At 32.7% G+C, this 21627-nt stretch overlaps 1 protein-coding gene across 1 annotated transcript in view; it reads left to right on the forward strand.

Moving 5' to 3' along the window:
- The window catches only part of LOC128985055 (nuclear pore complex protein Nup155), a 210283-nt gene that overhangs the window by 183173 nt on the left and 5483 nt on the right, over positions 1 to 21627 (forward strand). Inside the window, exons 27-28 of the mRNA XM_054404431.1 lie at positions 9296 to 9418; positions 9894 to 10029. Of these exons, the coding sequence (XP_054260406.1) occupies positions 9296 to 9418; positions 9894 to 10020 (250 nt within the window). The 3' untranslated portion in view covers positions 10021 to 10029. The remainder of the gene's footprint in view (positions 1 to 9295; positions 9419 to 9893; positions 10030 to 21627) is intronic.

Raw genomic sequence — 21627 nt, forward strand, 5'->3', positions numbered from 1 at the left:
AGGGTCTGCTTCGGCAGCCGGCGAGCCTGATGACCTTAAGTCATCCGCCCATGATGTGCTAAAGGTTGATGCGTAAGCTTCGGCCTACATCATGGGGCCCGGGTATGTCTCACGATAGGTACCGGGTATGTAGTCAGGGGGCTTCGGCTCTCATGACAAAGAAATAATAATAATAATAATAATAATAATAATAATAATATCTAACTGTTGTGTAGATCGTGAGTATTTCCATAATCTTCGTGAGTCGCCTGTAATGCTTCATAATTGCTCGAATTCGAGCAACAGGTACACTAGTGTTAAGTTATAGTGAGCATCAATTTTTTTTAGTTTCATGTGTTTTTTTTTTTTTTTTTTTTGTAAGTTTAATCATGTTTATGCTTTTAAAGAGAAGTTGGTGTAGAATTCTAAGTAATTTTTCAGTTATGATCTTGCATCTAGTCATTTGCTCAGCAAGTCCTATAGTCTGTTCACAAATTTTAGGCGATTTGAGGGGAAGTTCCCCCACTACTTTTTTTAATGAACATGTTGCAGCTGATTGACATTTTGACAAACCTCATCCATTGAGCTATTATTTTAAAGGTAGGATCAATTGGAGGAGATAGATTTCTTCCCCTACAACCGGCCAAATTGTGTGAACGGAGAATAAATGCATGGCCTGCTGCTTAACTAGTTCTCTAGTTAACTTTTGGCTTTCACCAAAAATCAAACCTGTCTTTGTCAACTCCAGGAAATTTATCTTAAAATCTAGGCTTGATCATTATTCCAGTATTCAACATACTTGTTCATCTATCAATCATATATCTTCATACTCTGTCTAGTACCCTTTTTGACTAAACTTAAGAGAGAAAACTCATCAGTAGATAGCCACTGAAGTAATGGACTTAGACATAAATTATTTGTCATCACACTACATAATGCTTGAATATCTCATTTTTCCAGCCAGTTTTGGTTGTTTTGAAACAATTAATCGATCTACTGTACTTAGTAATTTCAAGAAGTACCAGTTAGTTGCATGTTTGCTCCAAAGTAGGAAAAGTAATTGTTTCACCATTAGACAACAAAAGCTTTCTGTAAAATTGTGACTCAAAATACTAGGGGGGGAATAAACCAGTACAAGTGTACCTGTTGCTCGAATTCGAGCAATTGTTAAGTATTACAGGCGTAATTTAAAACGAATAACTAGAGATGTGCGAGTACTCGAGATTTCAAGTTCGAGTCGAGTACGGCCTTTAAACTCGAGCTTATATTTGAACTCGGCAGTTTCGAGTTGAGTTTGGTTTAAAAATGTAAAAAATCAATATTTGTTAAAATGTAACTTGTGTTTATATCAAATGCTTTATAATTTGTATTACTGTAGATTCTACAGTAATACAAATATTTCTACAGTGTAGAAATAAGCAAGAGGTAGTACTTTAATACTTTTAGTTTTTTATGCAATGGCAACCATTAGGGGTGGGCGAGTAGTGATTTTTCAGTTTGAGTCGAGTATTTAAGTAAAAACTCGAGTATCGAGTCGAGTCGAGTAGTTGCGCGTTAAGTAGGCCTAGGCCCTGGGTTTAAGCTCCGGTAGTATTTTTAGCATCTTGCTATTCACAACTTAAAAATGCTAAGTTTACATTGTTTTGCAGGCTAGGCCTATGGCAAATTTTCTACAAATAAAATTGAAAGTTGTAATGCTCAAACAAATGCAATATTAGCCTACTGGAATTTTTTGTTTTAAATGCTTAAGTTATTGAATAATATTTTTTCTATAGTTAACTTCGTTTTTGTCTTTGCTGAGAGTTTGCAGCATTTTGCTGAAACAAATTTCATCCTAGCCTAAACCCTGCCTAGGCCTAAATAGGTAGTTTAAGTACTTATACCAAATTTTCTAAGTTATATGGTTACAAATTTTTAGTACCTCCTACCTTAGGCCTAAAAAATTTGGCCTAGACTACTTGTTGACTGCAGCATTAAATTATTTAGGCCTAGGCCTACACATCACTTGTTATTGTGTGTTTTATTAGATAGTTGTTTATTGTAGGAATGGGGATTAAATAAGGCATCAACACAAAACAAAATATAATTTACTAAATATAGGTGTAGAAAATCGTGAAGTGGCACTATTTATAACTACTCGACTCGAATTTTCGAGTAGTAATTACTACTCGACTCGAGGTCGAGTATTTGAAAAAACTCGAGTAATTACTCGAAGGTCGAGTACTCGCCCACCCCTAGCGACCATACAAAGTAGGTATTTTAAGCCAAGTATGAATGGAGATTAGTGTAGGATGAGTGGCGCGATCTTGTAGTCTTGTTAGTGATTAAGGCCGACATATTCCTTAGACACAGCTGTTAATTAATAGCCCATACAGCTAATGGTAACTAAGGGACCTACAATTTATAGTGGAATCCGAAACACATTTTTGCCTTGGTATGTACGAATTGGTCTAATCATCAGGATAGTACTGCGGATAGTCGCAGTACTCACTAGTGCGGACGTTAATCCACACCAGAGAGTATCGCATCCACAGTGCATGCCTATAAATATCCACAATTCGTGACCTCCTAGTAGCTGGATTACAGGACGACGCCACCCGTCCCAGTCAATTAGTTAGTTGTCGTAACCTATTTTTATAGCTGTCACAACAGAATAGGTCAACTCAAAGCAGTTGCCGGACTGACTGGCAATGGCATAATCTGGACTTGACACAGAATGACATGATCGGTAGTGATTTTGTTTTAAAGTAGGCCTACTGTTTCACAATAAAAAATTCCACTACTGAACTTTTACGTAAGCAATAAATCTATGTTTAATAATTTATAAATAAAAAACTTTTTTAAAACAAAACGTTTTTAAACGCACTAAAAAGTAGAAAATAATTTATAAATATGTGGAGAGTATAAATACTTGTAAGATTTAAACGAAAAGCGTGGGGTGCAAGCAATAGATAATTTACAATTACCTTCCCCTATTGAACTAATGTATTGTAATCAATTGCATACACCCCACGTTTTTCATTTTAAATCTTACAAGTATTTATACTCTCCACATATTTATAAATTATTTTCTAATTTTTAGTGCGTTTAAAAACGTTTTGTTTTAAAAAAGTTTTTTATTTATAAATTATTTTCTACTTTTAGCGAATTTCCCATATAGGGAATAAGCTATTACCGTAGTACTCACGGTAAGACCTGGACCCGGGACCGATTTTTTTTTCGTTTTGAGGTCCCTAGAGGTCAAAAACACCATCCGTTCAAATTCATATATATATATATTTATATATATATATATGTCCGTTAGCGCGATAACTCGAGCAAAAATGATCCGATTTTGATGAAATTTGGTACAAACGTGTAAACCTACGTTTATTCGAACGAGTTCGCGAACCAGCATGATGGTTCGCGGACCATGGGAACGGGGGTTTATGGGGGCTTTTATGGGGTAAAAATGGGTTTTTCCCATTTTTGACCCAAAAAACATAAAATTTTGCAATTTCTTTCCAAACTATTTTGTAGAGCCTAAAAAAACAAATAATTTAGTATATTGAAGCGTTATAATGCGCCTAATGGTTACGGAGAAAATTCTAAAAAATTGTAAATTTAAAATTCCCATGTTATTGTTATGGAGAATAAGTAAATTGTTGTAGTTTGCTTGTTTATAAACATATTTTGCCCAAATTTGGAAAATGTTTTTATTTCTTACAAACTATTAACATTTTACATAAAAAACACTTTTACCCTCCCTGTTGCAGCAAACCTAAGTATGTTTTAAACTGATTCTATTTAACTATAGAAAAAATATTATTCAATAACTTAAGCATTTAAAACAAAAAATTCCAGTAGGCTAATATTGCATTTGTTTGAGCATTACAACTTTCAATTTTATTTGTAGAAAATTTGCCATAGGCCTAGCCTGCAAAACAATGTAAACTTAGCATTTTTAAGTTGTGAATAGCAAGATGCTAAAAATACTACCGGAGCTTAAACCCAGGGCCTAGGCCTACTTAACGCGCAACTACTCGACTCGACTCGATACTCGAGTTTTTACTTAAATACTCGACTCAAACTGAAAAATCACTACTCGCCCACCCCTAATGGTTGCCATTGCATAAAAAACTAAAAGTATTAAAGTACTACCTCTTGCTTATTTCTACACTGTAGAAATATTTGTATTACTGTAGAATCTACAGTAATACAAATTATAAAGCATTTGATATAAACACAAGTTACATTTTAACAAATATTGATTTTTTACATTTTTAAACCAAACTCAACTCGAAACTGCCGAGTTCAAATATAAGCTCGAGTTTAAAGGCCGTTGATCAGGTGATGATGTAAAGACAAGATGAGAAATATTTCCGTTTCTCACCCACACGTAACTGAAGTTCTTCTCCTTTTTGAGGTCCCGGACTTCCTTGTACAGTTCCCTTCTTTTCTTGGTCAAGACTTGGTGGTTGATATACACAATCTCGGCTAATTGATTTCTAAATCCAATGTCTTTTGTGTTCAGGTTGAGTTTAATTCTTCTTTTTTTCAGTGTTTCTACTTTAATGAATCTTCGGGTGAATTTGACTATAATGCTTCGAGTCTAGATTCGTATATGCTACACATACGTTTTTGGAAAAATGTTTGGTACACTCTTGTTCGAGAGATATTTCACCTAAGAAGAGGTACCTAACAATAACCTTGACGCTGCAAACAGGACGATCTAAGGATTTCTAGTTATTATATACGTTTGTAAAAGGAGATCCATTTAACTTAAGAACTATATTATGAGTTATAATGTACACATAAACTGTGTACATAGCTCGGAAGGGTTGAAACCTGTCCAAACTATCATATATGTATATTAACACGTAAAAGGGTGTTTTTGTTTCACGATTCTAAATCAATCAGTCGACGGATTTTCATGATTTTTCTGTTGAAAGAAAGATAATTTTGAGAACTAGGGAATGTCAAAGCCATAATTGTAAATTAGGGTCCTAGTTTTTAGCGAATTTCCCCTATAGGGAATAAGCTATTACCGTAGTTCTCATGGTAAGACCTGGACCCGGGTCCGAATTACTTTTTCGTTTTGAAGTCCCTAGAGACCAAAAACACCATCCGTTCAAATTCATATATATATATTTATATATGTGTCCGTTAGCGCGATAACTCGAGCAAAAATCATCCGATTTTGATGAAATTTGGTAAAAACGTCTAAACTTACGTTTATTCAAACGAGTTCGCGAACCAGCATGATCGGACTATGGGAACAGGGGTTTATGGGGGGTTTTATGGGGCAAAAATTAGTTTTTCCCATTTTTGACCCTTAAAACTTAAAATTTAGCATTTTCTTTCCAAACCATTTTGTCGAGCTTAAAAAAACAAATAATTTAGTGTATTGAAGCGTTATTATGCGCTAATGGTTACGGAGAAAATTCCAAAAAACTGTAAATTTAAAATTCCCATGTTATTCTTATGGAGAATAAGTAAAACAGTTGTAGTTTGCTTGTTTATGATCATATTTTGATCAAATTTGGAAAATGCATTAATTTCATACTAAGCTATTAAAATTTTACAAAAAACATCTTTTTACCCTCCCTGTTGCAGCAAACCTAATTACTCACTAAACTAATGTTATTTAAATAGGGAATAAATGTGATATTTTAAGGAGGCATTTTAGTGTAAATCCGATCAGGTAAATGGAAATTCGCTTAGTCTGCAGGTTTGCTGCGGCGGGGGTATTTTTAGAAATTAAGTTTTATTTTTTAAAAAGTCTAGCAGCTGACGCTAACCTTCTAAGAGCCAGCCAAATTTAAGGCTTTTAGTACAATATAATTTGCTTAACATAACAGCTGTAAACATTCAGCATTTGTGACACAAATTCAGCATTTGGAAACAAATTAAAAGACATACTTAGGGTTGACTTATTTATACTAATGTGTAATGCTGACCATTGATACATTGAATTCTTCGGTACGAGGATGGGAAATTAATTAAATATGCATAGTAAAAGTATTAGGATGTTTATATATTTTTAAAGCAATCTTTGTAATCATCGATTTGTTTTAGTCCAAAATAATTTGTTTTAACTAACAGCTGGTTGAATGTAATATTATTCTATAGAACTATTAGGTTTTTGGCGAATTTCCCATAAAGGGAATAAGCTATTACCGTAGTACTCATGGCAACACCTGGACCCGGGACCGATTTAATTTTTTGTTTTGAGGTCCCTAGTGGCCAAAAACACCATCCTTTCAAATTCATATACTGTATCTATATTTATAAAAGAGGAAGTTTGTATGTTTGAACGTTATGATCTCGGACACCGTTGGACCGATTGCCACGAAACTTGGTATAAACGTGTATAGAATATCATGGAATAGGTTTATACACCATCAATTTTGTGATTCGTCCAATCGGCTCCGCCCCAGTGGCTCTGGAGTTTCCCCATGTTAACCTAATAAGTTTCTACATTTTAATAGAATTAAAGAATCTTAACAGCTATTTCAACTGAACAATTTGATTCTGTGATGTTAATAGCATTAAAAAGTTAATAGGTTTATCAACAGGGTGCAGCACTATTTTTTTTATATTTATGACAGCAGCTAAAATTTGTACCAAGCAGAAACAAAAAGCTGTGATACATGAAATGGATGTATATTTTACAGTTATGTTTATGTAGCCAGTTAATACTTATAGTAAATTAATAAAAGTCATATCTTCATATAATAATTGTTCTATTCAAGCTGCTTGCCATTATTTTCAAGGAACCGAAATAATTGTCTCTTCCACATCTTGACCCCGTTGCATGGCACGGGTATAGCTGCTAGTTTATATATATATATATATATATATATATATACAGGGTGAACAACTTAACTGTGCCACCATTGGTATCTCAGAAACTATTAGATTTAGAGAGAACATTAAATGGGGAACTTCAACTATTTTTTAATGATAAAAAAAAATATGAATTCCAATATTTTAAAAATGGCCGCCATTTTCCAACATGGCGGCTAACTTTCAAATTTCTTATGGAACACCCTATATTTTATCATGTTTTCGGATAGAACATGCAATTTAAAGGTTTTATATTCTTGACATTTTTTCGATAAACCCACTCGTTTAGGAGTTACAGCCTATGGAAAAATGACTTCCGGTGTACATTTTACATCATGTAGCTCCTAAAAAATTAGGTTTATAGCAAAAATGTGAAGAGAAAATGAGTCAATCATTAAGTTAATTAGATATCCGCCATATTGTATTTTTTGAAAAACATATTCTGTTTTGCGTTTTTTAACCGATCTTTATGAAACTTTGTATGTACGTTAAGGTAAACTAGACCAGTGTTAGAAAAAAAAATCATCTTGATTGAAATAAAAATTTCAAAATGGCGTCCATTTAAATTTGTAAACCTTAAATTACTCAAAAACGGCAAATTTTATGAAATGATGTCAAGAACACTTTTACTTGGTATTTTGAATTCCCTACCAAACGATACCAAGTTAAAAAAGATTGAATTATAAATAGCTGAAATATTACGATTTTTAGGTGTAAAATTGGGTAAAATAAGGCTAAAATAGTCCTGTTTACCCCATTTTACAACTAAAAATCTTAATATTTCAGCTAATCCTTATACTAGACTCAAAAACGGCTGATTTTATGAAAAAAGGTCAAGAACACTTTTAAATAGGGTTTTTAATTCCCTATCAAACGGTTTCAAGTTCAAAAAGATCGAAAAAGAAATTGCTGAAATATTAAGATTTTTAGTTTTAAAATGGGGTAAAAAAAGGATAATCTAGTCAGTTTTGCCCCCTTTTACAGCTAAAATCGTAATATTTCAGCTATTTATTATTTGGTCTTTTTTAACTTGGTATCGTTTGATAGGGAATTAACAATGCTAAATTAAAGTGTTCTTGGCATTTTTTCATAAAATCAGCAGTTTTAGAGTAGTTTAGGTTTGAGAAATTGAAATGGCAGCCATTTTGAAATCTTAAGGTGAATCGAGATTAATCTTTTTTATAATATGCGTCTCTCCTACCTTAACATACTACCAAGTTTCATAAACATTGGTTGGAAAAATCTAAAGATAAATATTTGTATGTAAAAAAAATACAAAATGGCGGATAGCTGGTTAACGAAGCGATTTTGGAAAAAATGTTATCTTTGATTTTCTATTTATTTTTACCCAAGAAATCACTAGGTAAAATAAGTCCCCTCCTTTTTTAAACACCCTGTGTATGATGTATTCTTATCAATTTAAGTGAAAAATGTAAGCTGGTAATACAGAAAGAGGTTTTTTAAATATTATGAATGTACTGATGATTTGTATATTCATCTTTTTCTTGCCCTTAGAACTGTAAAGTAAACGGCCACTCAGCAGGCGCAACGTGCGATATAGTTTCTTTCCATGCGTTGCGAAATGCTAAATTTCCCTTCCTCTTCAACCCAAGTTATCTATTGAACCACTGATTGTAAAAAAATTCAAAAAATTATATTTTACACATCAAACTTTTGGCTACAACGTTGCCACAGACAAAACCTCTCTAACCAAAAAATTGTCGCATGCTAACTTTTTCATGTTACAAATCACGATTTAAAACTATTTCACCATACATATAAATTTGTATTACATAATTAGATCGGTAAATAGTTTGAAGTTCCAACAAAACGGTCATCAAGTAGGACTAACCAAGAAGCTCTGTGCCAATTTTCAAAATTTTAGCACAACTTTAAGTAGGTACACCAAAACACGAAATTTTTGAAGTCATGCATCGAGAGGACTATCGTTGTTTTTAACAGAATATACTTTTGACCTTCTGGCACTGTTGACTCAGCGAAACTGAACTTATATTTTATCGTATTTCGTCATATTAAAACTGCTGTTGCATTAGGTCAAATTCCCAATGTGTCAATAGCTTTAACATAGACTACGTTTTTAGCACGGACTGTATTATTTGACTTACTGGGATTTTTGATCCACAGACACTGCAAACATTGTAGTTTTTGACCTATCGGCACAAGTATAAATTATTTGACCTTCCGGCACTGTTGACTTTCTGCAACGCGTCCGCTACTATTGATAAATATGTTGTGTGAGTGTGTGTATGTACTTCACTGTATTTTTAACCAGGCCTACGTTCTTTGACCCATAGCCCAAGCTATGGCCACCACCTAGGCCTAGGAGTAGGATATTGTTGATAAAAAATGGTAAGCTATAGTGTTTGTTGAGTAGCAGTACGTTTTTACCCCCCTTAAAATTTGATACCTCACAAAATATAGTGGTAGAATAATTATTCTCCTAAAATTATTTACTTTTCTTTTTCAGAATGTACATTATGAATGACAGATGCTGGGTGAGCAATGGCAATGAATTGTACTTGATTGAAGTAATAGCTAACCTGACAGAAATGTTCATCAACAACCCAAAACTAGTCAAGCCCAGTGAAAAGTGAGTAATTAAAGTAATCTTGATTTCCTTTTTCTAGCTTAATACAACTTTTAACTATTCCAGAAAGAAATATGATTGAAAATTGAAGGCTCATTTATTAAATATGGCTAACAATTTTAGCCATATTCATATTTGTATGTGTGCTTGGTAAAATGGACGGGTACTGTATCCCAAACTACAAAATTACCTCTTACCATTTCCATATCCAAGGCGTCTGTCATTTTTTAACTATCGTTATTCAAACATTTTGAGAAACATTTTTTTTAAGGTCTGGAGTCTGGCAGTCTTATTGTGAACCCTAGTTTGGAGGCCCTTGTACCGTCTGCCACATTTGTTTGAACTTAATTCACTAATAACGGTTTGCAGTAGTAAATTAGAAGCAGGGAACTCTCTATAGTTCAGTGAATGTTCAATGAAAAATTCGCTCACCCTCTCTATTAACCTATAGAAATGTAAGGTCTATTGGTTGGTTCAGGAACATTGTAGCAGTTGAGCTGCAGGACCTCATCACAGACTGCCTCAGTGCCCTGTACACTAGGATGGACACTGAGGCACTTGTCATACAACTCAAGAACGCTCAAGCTCAGCTCACCAAGATCTGAACTCTATAGGTAAGCTAGTACATTCCCCCTTCTTAAAATACAGATCCTTTATTAGACAACTCCCTAATTGCTATGAATTGAGGATCAATTCCTATACTTTTTTCTCTGATTCTCAATACCGATTTCAAGGGCTAAAATTGGTCCAAGAATTCTTACCAAGAATCAACAAATCCTAAATTCCATAAGGTTTGACAATATGTATACATAAATTATTATTTGTTCCTAAATTATGATTTAGAAATTAGTATCTGTTCGTAAATTATTATTACTAATTGTTTTGTTATTGTGCGGAGCGAAGAGAAGCTCTTTGGGATCGGCTTTAATGCAAACTTTATAACACTATCACTCAATAACGGCTGAATATATTTTAGCCAAACTTATCTAGGTTGTTTTGACAAATGTTTAGAAGGTTTAAGACGAAAAAATTTCAATTTTCAATAATGCTTTTAATTTAAAAGTAACTCAAAAGTTTTTAAATAATAACATTGGCCTTATGGGTTGCCATGATGGTTAAAAATAGCGACGTAAATGTAAACAAAACAAAGAATCATAGCATGACCTAAACACAATACAAAGGATAAGCATTCGAATGATAATCACTCATTAGATAATACGGAGAAAGTTACTGTAAGCATTACACGCCATTTTAAAACTAAACTACATGAATCAGTATAGGTATTATCAAATGAATATTTTTTCATCCAAATAGGCTATTAATAAGATGCGGTCTTATTATTGACTTTGAACAGCACAAGTAAACTTCTTATCCTATTGTTAAATTCAATGTGGAAACGTTTGAGTGTGCCAATGTTGACTAAATATAACGTTGTTGTAATTTTAATAGCCACATGGGTTTGATAGCAAAGATATAATATTGATCTGAAGTAAAAGAGAGCTTAACAAACAATTTTAACACGCTACTGAGCGTCGCATATATGCGATGCCGCGGTCATTGCCACAGACCGAGGTATACATTTGAATCTTACACACAGACCGGCTGTCACTTGGTTAACAATACACACAGACCACGGGCGAAAACCTGTAAAACAGCGATCAATTAAATTGTAATACGCTGCAATCGTGTTTGTAAATAATTCATTCTTGTTCTTTTGTATTTTTTATAACCTTTTGTAATGTTGTATATTTGCGACGTCCGGTCTACAGCAAAGACAATAGTGAAAATTATCATAGTTTTCTTGAAATAGCCCAAACGCCGCATATATGCGACAGATCATTTTTGTTTGTGTTTTGAGGTGAAAGTAAAAAAAAAAAAAACAGACTATTCAAGAACAGTTTATAACTGAACAAATTCCAACTATCATATGACGTCACCAATCATCATATCCACAGATCAAGCGACGCAGTTGTGCGTCAGACATCTGTGTAGACCACTGCAGGGAATTCAGTGCCTTCAAATAGACCGTTACAAAGATATAAGAATTTTAATAACATTAGAACCCCGACACAAATATGCGACGGCAGTCTATGGGTAGAAACCGGCCGTCGCATATGTGCGTCACTGGTCCATGTGAATGAAATATTTCGTACTATTGCAGTAGCGAACTTGTTAATAATAAGCTGTTTTTAACTAATAAAATAAAAATTAGAGAGAATGAGAAAATGTCGATTGGTTTGGTTCAACCAGAACTATTGGTTTACTACATAACATTACCAAGCAAACGTAGAAAAAATACGGATAAAAGGATATGTATGTAATGTCCACATCTTTACTTATGAAACTTGTTATAGATTTTGATAGTTCTGAAACAAAATGATAAGTTAAATTGATTACAGTAGAACTCCAATTATCCGAACTCCAATTAACCGAATCGCTTATTTCAACAATTTAAAAAATGTAACGCTACAGTAATAATAAGTTTTGCAAAATTGTTGTGCAGAATTGTTATTAAACAAATTTAGCCAGTGTGTAATTTTGGACTTTGATGGAACACTATCAACTTAAGACATGTATAGAACACTTATGCTATGAGCATTGTAAACTGTAAAAATGTTCTGATTTAATTTATTATTAACTAGCTGTTGTACCCGTGCTTTGCAACGGGAAGAGGACACAAAATAGAAACATTTTAATCTTTACATCTGTTGCATATAATAGTTACACATCCGCCAACGCTCTTAGAAACAAAATTCAACTTTTATAGCCTTAATAGAAACGTTTAAGTTATATGACTTTTAAATCTGGTAAGTAGTGGATACCAACATTTTGGTTTTGATTAATTTTAAATCTTGTGTAGGCTGATATGAGAAAAACTTACCAAATCTTCGAATAAAACATTGACATACATGATTTACCTTCATCCTACATATCTTTTAATTTATTATTGACATTTTAATTCAATTTTGAAGTTGCAAAAATAAAAATAGGTACTAATTGTTAAATTTAAAAATGAACATTTCTTAAATTTCACTCTTCTTTATATTAAATCACAAATCCTTCCATCTTAAGTTTCTTCATTCACAATAAATCATTAGCAAAACTAAGTCAGCTGTTATAAACTTTAGAAATATTGCTGTGCCTTATCAATACAGTTTTTTTGAAATATTAAAGAAACTATAACTATATGTACTATAAAAAAATTTAAACAAATAATGTAGCATTAAAGACAGCAGAAAAAACTAATATGATTATCAAAGCAGCAAGGACTAAAATATGTAATAGCAAATACAGTATATGTTTCATTGCATCTCTGATTCTACTCTACAAAAATATCAACAAACAACTTAATATACTTTATGTTGACAGCCACTGAACCGCTTTTTTTTCAATAAGTGAATGAATGGTTTAAATACCTTTACTGTCAAAGCGATCCTTGTAGTCTTAATAGGCTACTGCAGTTTCGATACTTTCATGGTATCTTCTTCAGGCTAGGATATCATTTTCATTCGTTTTCACGAAAACGTCATTTTGAATAAAATCCATTGAACACACGGACACGAACACGAACACGAAACATTTATACGACACATTAAACATTTATACGACACATTAAACATTTACTATTGCTATAAAAATACTGGGACGGCAGGAGTATGTGGTGGCGCATGTGGAGTCTAGACCAGCCTTCCGCATGCGCCACCACATACTGCCGTCCCAGTATTTTTATAGCAATAGTAAATGTTTAATGTGTCGTATAAATGTTTCGTGTTCGTGTCCATGTGTTCAATGGATTTTATTCAAAATGACGTTTTCGTGAAAACTAATGAAAATGATATCCTAGACTGAAGAAGATACCGTGAAAGTATCGAAACTGCAGTAGCCTACTAAGACTACAAGGATCGCTTGGACAGTAAAGGAATTTAAACCATTCATTCACTTAACTTAATATACAAACTCGTTCTTTTAATCAGTTCCATCGTCCATTGCCTTTACATTTTCACACTTACCATTAAGTAAACATAGTAACAGATATTTCATTGATTTTAGAAACAAAAGAATACTGTGTACTGCTTAGTTTTATGATATTTTCCTTGGTTTAATTTAATCAGTGGTGTGGCAAAACACAAATAATAAATGTATCAAATAAAGTAAATGTGAACTGAAAGCTATGTTAAGATAAAATAAGAGTATTTTGTATTAGCATTTGATACTTAAATATAGTTACCTATATACAACAGATTTTAGAAAACAAAAATCAACGTACAATTTAGTTATTGATGATATTCTTTAGTTTAATTTAAGCTTGGGTTTAGCAAAACGCAATAACTTAATTTACCTAAATATACATATAAAAAACAATGTGATGTGCAAGTTATGTAAAGTTAATCCAACACATGTTAAGCAGTTAGAATTTATTTAAAGTAGCCTCCAAATTTATATAAAACATCTATACTTTGTAATTTTAATACTGTTTCCATGAAAACATATCAATAACATTATTTTCATAACTTAGACGCTTTAAAAAATCCAAAGCAGAGCCGGAGTTGATACAGCAATGGTTATAGAATCATTTTTTCTATAATCATTGACATAGTTTTAGAATAAATAATCCATGATAAAAGGTTAGATTAAAATAAACCTACCGCATAGTTATGGAAAATATTATATTTAATTTCTTTGTATCAGCTGTCTGAAATTGTGAAATATGCAGTTTAGCAGATCTTCTTGTTTACATTTAAATGTCAAAGCAAATGTAAACAAACATTGTTAGTGTTCTCATCACATCCATGGAGACCAATCAATATTTACTTTTAAAATGTTCACCTTAGAACTTTTAAAGCCAAAGGGGCAAAGCCTACGGTCAGTATCGAAATGTGAATAGTCCTATAATGGTCCTTGGTATGGTAGATATATTTTTGTATAATTTAAGCCCAGTTGATTCAGTAGTTTTTGCACCTATTAGTAATACACATACAGACAGACACCATTAGATTTTTATATAATAGTATAGATTAAAAGCTCATTTAGTACCGAAAATGAGGATTTTTCTTGGAAATTCCCGGAAATTTGGAAACTTTGAATTTCTGTAAAACTTTGATTATCCGAATTTTTTATTATCCAAATGGGGTCTAGTCCCAATAGATTCGGATAATCGGAGTTCTACTGTAAATAGTTGTATTATATCTATATACATTGTTCTAATTTATTGCTTTATTAAAAAACATGAAACTTGTTCGCTCTGCTCAACTGGCTTTCACTGCTATGAAAGCAATCCTAGTTATTGTTTGATTTTTCATTGCCATCACAATCCTACTTTTGATTTGTTGTATACAGATTAGTCAACTCAGTTTCTACAGTTATCTTATATATTATCATAACTATAATAACACTAGCAGAGTACCCGTCCTTCGTACGGGGTTGGCATATAAGTATAAAATGCTTATTGCAGTTCTACTCAAGCTTTGCGTTTGGAATGAGGGAGGACACAGTTTAATAAAATTTACTTTTTTAAATTTACAGTATTCTGTAGTATTACACAATATCTACCATAGCCATAATGTTCTACCACTTCACCTAAACAATAGAAAAAAATAATTATCAAAAATTCGCAAAATATCTCAAATTATTCATGAAATTAAAAACATAAACATAACTGTAAACAATCCTCCCTTGACAGTTAGTTCTCATTGCGTATCACAGTTTTTTGTTGCTGCTTAGTTCAAATTAGCTGTTCATAAATGCAAAAAATATAGTGCTGCACCCTGTTGGTAAATCTTACAACATTTTAATGGTTTATATATCATAGAACCAACTATTTTAGTTGAAACAGCTGACTAACTCCCTTTAACCCTCCGAGTGTTATTTGTCGCTGCAGCAACACATAACACACTTTGTGTAGTGTTTTGTGTCGCTGCAGCGACTCACAAACACTGTTTATGGCGAAGGCTCTATGACTGACAAAATCGGATTTAACTGGATCGAGTTAGGTATCGTTTTATTTGACAGATTCAGAGCTTTCTCTGGAGGTCTGTCTCTAAGCGCTATTCATTTTAGTTCCGAAAATATTGTAGCAGACAGCTGACGTGCGTATTTGTAAACAGCTTGGTTAACCTCGGACCGATGACTGATGTGTTTTATTACGTTTATTATTGTTTTAGTGTTAAAAATCAAAAGTAGTGATATACGTGGTGCATTATTAGAAGATTACAGTGATTTTGAAGGGCTGGTTGATGATCCTGAGAAGTAGGTAGTGATATTGATGTAAATTATCAGCCAGATTCCTAGCTATGGTTAGGCTATGCATTCTTAGCTAAACGCTATGTACTGAAATCTGTTTTTTGCCCATGACTTATTTATTTGCAAATCTACTTCCTTATATTATTATATATTTGTAATCCTCATAAAATTTAGAACAAAGTGGCTATTTTCAAATATTTATAGGCCTATAATTTATACAATTTCATTGAGCGCAAACTTATTTTTTTTTTTGAAAATTTTCCAAAATATTTTCTTTTTACCTAAATATTTTTTTGAAACAAATGTTCCTTATGTTCTATGTATAATATTGAAGCCCATGATTTTCCAAACAAAATGGTATATAGAACAGTATAATTAACATTGTTTTCAAGCTTCTTAGATCCGTTTTAATAAAACCTTGCAAATGAGAAAAAAATAGGCGGACATTAAGGCCAAAACAAGGGACACTCGGAGGGTTAAATATGAATACTCATAAGGTTAACATGGGGAACTACAGAGCCACTGGGGTGGAGCCCGAAAGGATTTTTTAGAAAAGAATATGCCTATATGTTAATCGGGAATGTGAGCTATCATCATGCCAAATTTCAGCCCAATCCGTCCAGTAGTTAATGCGTGATTGAACTTCAAACAAACAAACAAACAAACACACAAACTTTCACATCTATACTATTATATAAAAATCTAATGGTGTCTGTCTGTATGTGTATTACAGTGTTGGGAAGTAGCGCGCTACAAGTAGCGACGCTACAGTAGCGCGCTACTTTTTTTGTAGCGTTAGCTGTAGCGTCGCTACTTTTAAAATTTTGTAGCTTTAGCTGTAGCTAGCTACATTTTTAAAGTAGTTGTAGCGGAATTTTAGCTACTTTTCTCGCTACATTTACATTGTTTGAGATAGTGATTTTTACCATAACCTCCACCTTACGTGAAACAACATCTTTCAAACTGAGACTGAGATTTTCAAAACAATTAGGCCTACTTTGTTGGCTTCATACAGCTGGTTGCAGCCGTTTCATTCCCTATTACAACGTTGTGTGGACATAGAGACCATTAAATGAGTGTTATCCACATTTTTAGCTCTCATTTCCTTAATTTACTACTCTATGATTACTGTCAGATAAAATAAAATCGCTACATGCAGACGACGTTTAAACGTTGCCGGTACCAGTGACAAGACAAGCTAGCTATTGAATGCTTGCAAGTGATTGACAGGGAAATTAGTAATCAATTTAGTTTCTTTGTTATATCGATGGTGTTTTAACTAGGGTTTTAATGAAAACCAACACTTAACCTTAAAATAATGAGAAAGCTGGTCTATCAACCTTTGCTTCAGCTGTTGATTGTGGTTCATCATCACAAGCCCTTCCTTGGTTAGATTACAAAGATTTTTCTAAGGTTTACTAAATTAACAAAGAGGAAATTACCTGATGAGATTTACGATATGCCTAGACAACATGATAATTGTAACGAAACCATATAACATGAAACTTACATTTAAAAAATAGCATAGTTTGCTCCTGCTAACAGCTCTTGTATTGGACTATTCCTAGGCTATGCTAGGGCTTAAAACGAATACCAAGTTCAATTATTAGGAATATATCTGTTTAGTCCTTGCAAGAACAAAGCTACTATAGCCAACTTGTTACATAGCCAAGTAGGCCTACATGTTATTTTTACTTTACAAATTTCAACATGTTTAAATTAAAAGCCGATTTCAGGATAAGTTGCTGAATACTGTTTTCTGTACCAACTAGGTTGAAGCACTTGCCCTATGCATAATGACAATAAAGGACGATTTTTTGACATTGAAAAGTGTTATTCATAGAGAACAAGTAACTTATCACTATGGTTAAAAGTTATAGCAATGTCGTTTTTTACATTAAAAGTAAAGAAATGTAATAAACTCCAATTTCAATAGGCTAGGCTCTGTAACACAAAAAAGTATTTTTAAATAATCGTTTTACAGTTTAAGTGGTCTTAATTGTTGATATAAGACATCTATAAATAAATCTATATTCAAGAAATAAAATGAGCTTTTAAAATATAGTTTGGTTGTATGTCCTTTGAACTTAATGAAATTTACATATAAGATGCTTAAAAATAATGCAATATTTAAAAATAAGTACTAAATATGATGAGACACCCAATTATTTGATGCTGTTGTTGTAATGTTAGGTTTATAATGCCAACAAATTAAATCAAATCTAGGAATAATTTGTTTTCCAAGTAATGTTAGATACAATACTGACATTTCTTGTTTAAATGTTTGTTCAATAAAAATGTTGTTGCAATTAATTTTACATTTACCTAATGTGCGTGGAATAAAAAGTAACGTCTTTGGAAAAGTAGCTAAAATTGTAGCTGTAGCTACATTTCATTGTAGCTGTAGTTGTAGCGAGCTACTTTTTCGGAACTGTAGCTGTAGCTGTAGCTAAGCTACTTTTTTGGAAATGTAGCAGTAGTTGTAGCTAGCTACATTTTAAAAGTAGCTTCCCCAACACTGGTGTATTACTAATGGGTGCGACAACTACCGTACTGAAACAACCTGGCTTAAATTTTACAAAAATATAGTTACCATACCAAGGACCATTATAGGACTATTCACACTTCAATACTGTCTGTGGGCTTTGCCCCTTTGGCTTTAAAAGTTCTGAGGTGAGGATTTTAAAAGTAAATATTAGAGATGGGCCGATACCAAAAATTGTCGATACCGATACCACCAAAGTACTCTCGATACCTATCGATACCGATACTTCCGATACCTATCTTCTTTGCACAGTTTCTTCCACGAATAATATTATAAACTGTTATATGTACCATAAAAAACACAATATGTATGTGTTTCAAAATTTTTGTGTTAAAGGTTTATTATTAATTGCAAAAATATGGAACTAAGTGTTTATTTTAAAATAGGCCTACTGTAAATGTTTGAATTTGACTAAAGCATGAGATTTAATAAAGTTTCCTCTAATTTATAAATAGGCTTATATAAGTATTTATCTGTCATTTGTCAGTTTTTGTATTTATTTGAAATTGCATCAATTGTCTTAGTTAACTCATTAAGCTATAAATAAAAAAAATTTACATCTTGGCCTACAAATACTCTGTAAGTTTTTTCCCTAAGAGAGTAAAAAACTAACTTCCTATATAATGACAGTTTCTCACTAGTTGGATGAAAAACAGTTATATATCTTCAAAATTTGTTTACTATGAAAAAGTCACAAAGTCTAGCTGAAAACACATTCATAAATGAAGATATTTTTTAAATACAGAATAACTAATCAAATAACCTTTTTATTTTTAACAATTTTATTTTTTAACTTTTCTTCCTTGAAAATGTCAAAATTTTTTCACTTATTTTTAATAAAGATTATCACTTATAATTTCTCGAAAGAAATCTACGTGTGAGCTATGAAGAGCAGACAAGAGACATATGTCACTGCCACAAAAACTATTCTCTACTCTACTGTGAATGAATGAACTGAGTGTTTATTTAGTGTGAAGCCCCGCCCACCGTCTAACGGGACATGGGGTAGGAAAAGAGAAAGTTTGCTCTAAAGCCTGGTTCACATGCCCTCCCTTACCCTCGGCTTCAGTCGCTTGCAGATTTCCATAACACAAACGTTTCTGAGTGTTAATTATTTTAAAACACTGTCAATGTTTGAATTTGACTATGATGAGATCTAATAAAGTTTCCTCTAATTTATAATAGGCTTAGGCCTACAAGTATTAATCTAAGTCATTTGACAGTTTTTGCATTTATTCGTAAAAGCAATTGCAGTTATACTTAAAAAAAACTACATACATCTTGGCCTATAAATACATTTTGTAAGGAGAGTATTTTCTCTATAGTGAGTAAAATCGATCGTGGTCAAGGAATGACTGTGTTAAAACAGCACACTGTCAATTTTTACAAAAGTATTTTGACTGAAACCTGGTATTTTTAAAGAGATTGTAGAATAAGTCGACGTATGTGGAGAAAAAAGTATGGCAATAGATAAGTTTTACTTTTAGCCTACAATAAAGATTATGTTTAGGGACTAGAATCTCCAAAAGAGTGCTTTCATAAAACATTCCATAGTTTTAGGTAGTAACAAAAGTGTTTGACTATGTTCCCGATGATACCAAGACTATAGGTTCGGCAGAGTGGATTCACTGTGAACCGGCCTGCCTGGCCCTTATGCACGACGTCACTACAACTTCCGTGTATGGGGTGTCAAAAATGGATCGGAACAATCGATGTTTTGAACCTGTCTGTAACTAACCTATTTTAGTTTTTTTTATACTTTAATACTCATTATGCATAAAAGAACACGTACTACATATCGGATCTCGAATCACGATAAATTATCGATACCCTTCCCACCCACAATAAGCAGTAAGCACACAAAACGATGTCTATGCAATTGTCATTTGCTCCATTGAAACACGAGAGTCGATTGGCTGACATGGTAGTGCATTGTCGCCTCCTGACCAATGAGAACTGTTGTTACAGTACATACTTTTATTGTCAACATTCACCATTTGTTATAACATTACAAAATCTACATGGACTAAGGCTTATGATATTTTTCAATAAATGCATTGTGTCATAGTAGCACTTAAAACTTCACTTAACTTTTTAATCAGGTAGATAGTACAGATAAATATGGACCTACTTTTTGGCGCAATATAAAGCAAGCCTAACCATACGACGATGACGATGTTAAAGTTTAATGGTTGAATATAATTTTTCTAATGATGCATATTGCAGGGAGGAAACTGAACATTTAGACTTGTTTAGGTTATTTATTTTGCACTAAAAATAAAAATAATACATCTAAATGTCTGACTTATTGATACAGACATTGTTTAGTATAATTAATTTCGTGTTGGCAGGACATTCGCGCGCCGGTTGTCTCATGAGTTGAGTCTGACATCTTGAAATGTTGATTGTGTTGTGCAATGAGCTGGAAACTAAACAATGTCACCGGCACCGTCGCTGTTTTGAACTAAGTTAGATAGTTTCTAAGTTGGCTATGAAAATTGTTAACCGTGATTGATTACAAAACTAATACTGTAGCTATAAAGTTAATATAAATGTTAAAATAAAATTAGGGATGGTCAAGTCTCGAAATTTTGGGAAATTTTCGGGAAATTTTAAATCTCGTTACACGAGACGAGATTTCTTTTTGGTTGAGATTTTTATCGAGACAAGAATAAAAAATAAAAAAAAAAAATTAAAACTCCTGCAGAAAGTCAATGCAATACCCGCAATACAGGAGCGTGTTGTAGTTGCGTTTCCTTTGCGAAGGCGTTCTTGTTTAATTAATTCTTTAAATGTAAATACTACTTTAATTATTTTAATAATATTACTTTAATAACATTTGAGAAGTTTTGTTAAATGTAAGCAGTGTGAGGAATGTTTATTACTATAAAAAGTCAAAACAAGTACCTAACTATTTTATAAAAATTAATATTGCTTTTATTTTATGATTTATTTTATTTTAGGATAAGTTGAACTCTATCCTAACTGATATCACTATGTTTCCTAATCGTAGGCATTTTTAATAAGTTAGGCGTGATTAATAAAAAAATGTTATGATGATGTTGGTGATGTAATAAAAGATTGTAAATATTCTTGCCTATTATCATTATTTTTGTATTTAAACAGTTATCTAACAATGTTACAAAATCAGGTAAAAATTTTGAACGTGCATTTCCCGTTGTGTATGAGAAGGGAAATCCCGTCTCGATCTCGTCTCGAAAGTTTATGAGAAATAAAAAATCTCGTCTCGTCTCGTCTCGAACTAAAAATCCAATCTCGTCCATCCCTAAATAAAATATTTATCCCTGTCGGGTGTCGGTGTCATCGGAATCGACTTTTGACAATCGAGTCTTGGTACCGATACCAATGTCCAAGTATCGGTGGTATCGTTGACGATAATCGGCACATCCCTTTTTAGAATCGAATT

Source organism: Macrosteles quadrilineatus, unplaced genomic scaffold (genome assembly GCF_028750875.1).
Source record: "Macrosteles quadrilineatus isolate MER2022 unplaced genomic scaffold, UCM_ALF_1.0 Scaffold_1__1_contigs__length_201487025, whole genome shotgun sequence".
NCBI classification, from domain to species: domain Eukaryota; kingdom Metazoa; phylum Arthropoda; class Insecta; order Hemiptera; family Cicadellidae; genus Macrosteles; species Macrosteles quadrilineatus.